At 42.7% G+C, this 4,002-nt stretch overlaps 1 protein-coding gene across 2 annotated transcripts in view; it reads right to left on the bottom strand.

The window, feature by feature from the left end:
• The window catches only part of SMTNL2 (smoothelin like 2), an 18,799-nt gene extending 18,353 nt beyond the window's left edge, over window positions 1–446 (bottom strand). For both annotated transcript variants that reach the window (XM_031059845.1, XM_031059846.1), the window contains exon 1: window positions 323–446. In XM_031059845.1, the coding sequence (XP_030915705.1) occupies window positions 323–403 (81 nt within the window). In that variant the 5' untranslated portion in view covers window positions 404–446. The remainder of the gene's footprint in view (window positions 1–322) is intronic.
• Between the last annotated feature and the right edge of the window lie 3,556 nt (window positions 447–4,002).

Genomic DNA, 4,002 nt, shown 5'->3' with positions numbered 1-4,002 from the left:
TCAGCGTGCACTCCTTCAAAGGGGGAGATGGAATTTCGGGAGGGAATGGTGGAACAAGCAGGGGGAAGGGGCGGGGCCATGGGATCGTTCACAGTTGCCCGGGGCCTTTAGCCCGCGATGGGCTGCGGGCGGGGCCGCGGGAGCGAGACGGCTGAAAGTATGCACAGATTGTCTCTTTAGCGGGGAGCACGGAGGCGAGGGGAGGAGAGAACGGTCTTTGAGGGCATAGAGACGGAAATGCATGCACATGCGCCCTTAGACAAACTGCCAAATTTCTGCGCTTTCATGGGCAGAAATTTGTAACCAGCATGTTCACACTTACACGTTTCCCGCAGTAGGCTGCAATTCCATGGCCATTAGTATTAAGCTGCCAAGTCGTCCAGCAGATCCAATCTGGGTGCATGGTGGATGCGACACATTTCTGTCAAGCTAAACAGAGCCACGATGCTGAACTCTTTCAGGCGTATTCTTTACTGCAGCACCAGACAAAAAAACCCCATAGAAAAAGGGAATCTGAGAAATATTTTAAGCAAATTCGCATCATCAGGTAGCCTATACATGACAGCACTTTATGTCAGGTGGCTACAACTTCTTTGGTACCATTTAACAGTTGTCAATAGTAACCTACTTGCAGCAGCAAGTAGCTAAACCTGTAAATCTGGAATGTACAGGGAAAGCTGGCATTCTGCCCCAGTCAGTATGTGTAAAACTCTAAAACAATAATAACAGAATTCAATTACCATTAGCTCACAGGCAATTTCTTAACATATGCAACTTATCGAAAAACAATATATGTGTGTGTGTGTGTGGTTATTACTGTTGACAGCTCATAGCTATTAGCTAATGGTACTAATAGTGTAATTCTTTGGAAAATACTCTTCTCTAGTAAATATTTCCATTTTTAACAAAATTTTTAATTGCTTAAGAAAATTTCTACTTTTTCACAGAACAACCATTTAGTAGACATTTTAGTTTTCTGACAAAAGGTGTTTTGAAAGAAAATTTCCCATTCTTTTAGAGCAATTTACAGTACAGGTGAGCATACCAATAATTAACGTATATCCTAATTTCACAAAAAAATTAAGTACAACTTTCTGTCTGTCTCTCTGTCCTGTTGCAAACAAGGAATTAACTTTATACTTCAACAGTCTGAAACCACACCCCCTTTCTGTTCCCTTTGAAATCTTCTCCTTTGGACCTTTTGCAGGTGGACAGAGCATGGGAATATGTCACTCTCCAAAAGCCTCTCAAAGCAGTTATTGGATGTAAATAGCACAAGGTGAAGCCCAAACCAGTGATTCAAAGATGGAAAGATAATGCTCAGATTCTCAGAGCTTAAACTGAGAGATTTAGAATATTCTGATGCCCAAATCACACTAGATTCTCTGTCTCAAAATCTGATGGTTTTTCTTCTTCAGCAAAACTCTATTGGGAAATAAGATTTCTTTTGAAGTACAGGCAGTCAAGGACCTCTTTTCAGGTCTGAGCCACAAACCAAAGACCAAGATCAATGGGTGCATTTCTGTTCATGGTGTTTCAATAGTTCCCTAAGCACCTGTGGTTACCACTTTCTAGAATCAATCTGGAGTACTAGAAAAAAATTGCAAACTATCCTAGAACAGCAGCAATGTGTAATTTCATTAAAACAAACTCTGTTTCCTTCCCTACATGTCTCCATACAAAGACACATGCACGTATAACGTAGGTGGGTGTACCCATGTGCTTCAGAAACCAAACCATGAGCTGGGAAGTCCTCACCTGATAAGTTCGTTCTAGACTTGTGTTAAAAGCATACTCATTTCAGACCTTGAGAAAAGACAACCTACTGAAACGTACTAATCTAAAAGCTAAGCAATCCACTGGTAGTTATGCAACAAGGATTTAAAGAGGTATCTTAGAAAGATTTTGGATAGTTTAAATATCAAAAACCTATTCTGAAATCGGGTCAGTTGAGTGCATGGGTACAATCACTGCTCAGATGAAGTTTCACAGCATGTCTGCATGTGAAACAACAGTTTTTTAGGGGATACAAGCATCATAACGTCACCCTAGGACACCGAGGAAGGATAAACCTTCTAAATATAAAACATGAGTTATTTTCTTAGTGATTTATCTCAGTCATTAGTTCTAATTTGCAAAGCTTACTGAAAACAGCCGAAGATAACAATCACTCTAAGCGGGCTAACAGCCAAGAAGCCTCAGTTGTTTCTTATAACTGACAGGCAGCTTTTTGGTGTCATTCTTACTTGTACCAGGAATTATTGTAACATTGAAATCACGGTGGCAGAAGGTATCAGAGCATATCCGCAGACCTACATGCAATCGCATGCACCCAAAGGCAGCAATAGGAGCAGCCATTCTCTGACTTGTGCAAGGTATGCAGCTCCTTTGGCCTTGTTCACTCACCACAAGAAGGACTAACAGTCTCCGTTACACCTAAGGATGCCAAGCCCTGTAAAGGGTAGCATTTAAGAGACAACAGTCGCTGCCATGGCTGCAAACTTTGTTTTCTCAATACTGATCTCGGGTATCTGAGACCTGGTCATCCTCTCCTTAGCAATCACTGTGCGATCATGTGTCTGACAGCGTTCCACGGGCAGTTCCAATTCTTTCCAGATCAGAGTTCTAGCTTTTCACGGCATAAAGCAACCTGATACTCTGGGCTAGCTCCAGCTTACACAAGACTGCCAGCCAAGGGGAAGGCCTCAGCAATAGGACATTTTTTGTCAGCACCTGTCTAAAAGTGCTCTAATACAGAAGAAGTGGAAAAATTCTACAGTTATTTCACACAAACCACTTCCTTATTCACATCTCCTCCTTAGCACCTTCACCACTATGCTTCAGCAAGCACAGCATCTACAATGTGGCTTATTATTTATTTTCCAGAGCACTCAGCTCACCCCATCTGATAAGAGGTGACACCACTCAAAATTCTGAGACCAGGGCAGAGGTGGGTAAAAATGAGAAGCAACCGCAAGACTTACGGATATCTGGTGCGCTGTGGGAGTGATTCAGGCTGAGCGTCTCACAAGCAAATCTTTTATTAGGAGGATGAAAACCTGTTATTGCATTAATTCACCGTTGGGTTTTGCATTTGAAAGGAGTAGGATTGCCCAACACTATGGGAAGGCAACAGCACCTTAGCATTGTCCAGCTGGGGTGCTGCTGCATGCTTTCATGGCTGCGGTACTTCCCCTGCGGAGTTGCCAAAGACATACAAAACTCCAGCTAAAACGTCCTCAAATCAGCTAATTACAGTCTTCATTCTAAGAAACACCTTTACCGAGCATCTGGAGATTTTCAGGAATATCAAAAGATCAGTAGCAGGCTGTTTTTGCTCATTCCTCCTGTGTAATCTTCTGCTAGGTACTCCACTATCTCACTTTGCATTATGTTATGGAATTCATCAGTGATATTTGATCATTTATCCGGCCAGGGCTTGGTAATGGCTTTCCTGTCTGATAATGCTGGTTGATGAGCTCCTCAACCACCCTTCCTAAAGCCTCCAACACATTCCTATGTACCATGTAAAATTCCCACAGTTTGGATAGAGGCCTGACTGGTACGTATGTTTGTCTCTTTTCCTGACTGGCATTCACTTTTTTCTGAATGCTCTGGTCTTCCAGCTTCTTCTCGGCTTGCTGCAATCTTTCTTGTTCTACAGGAAACTGATCCCGTTATGCCTCCTTTTAGGGTGGAGATCCCAAGTGTTAAAAGATGCTTACATTCTGTCTCAAATCTGTACAAAATTGATACTGCACCAGAGACCAGTCAGCTTCCTTCCTTCAACAGGAGATCTTTAGCCCTTGGCTGCTGCTGGGGCCTTTTGGCCTGTATGACACAGGTAACACAGTTAATGTTCATTGTATCGCTGACTGTACTTAGCAATTGACAATAGAGCCAGACATTTGCCAAGGGCAGCCATGTAATGATCACAGTACGGTTTCTAAAGGGCCGAGAAAGACTTCTAATGCAACCCAGACCTTGCATTAAGCTCAATGG

The sequence above is a fragment of the Geospiza fortis genome, unplaced genomic scaffold (genome assembly GCF_000277835.1).
Source record: "Geospiza fortis unplaced genomic scaffold, GeoFor_1.0 scaffold538, whole genome shotgun sequence".
Classification (NCBI taxonomy): domain Eukaryota; kingdom Metazoa; phylum Chordata; class Aves; order Passeriformes; family Thraupidae; genus Geospiza; species Geospiza fortis.
Note: the sequence above shows the minus strand (reverse complement) of the source record. Positions and strands in the feature narration are given on the sequence as shown.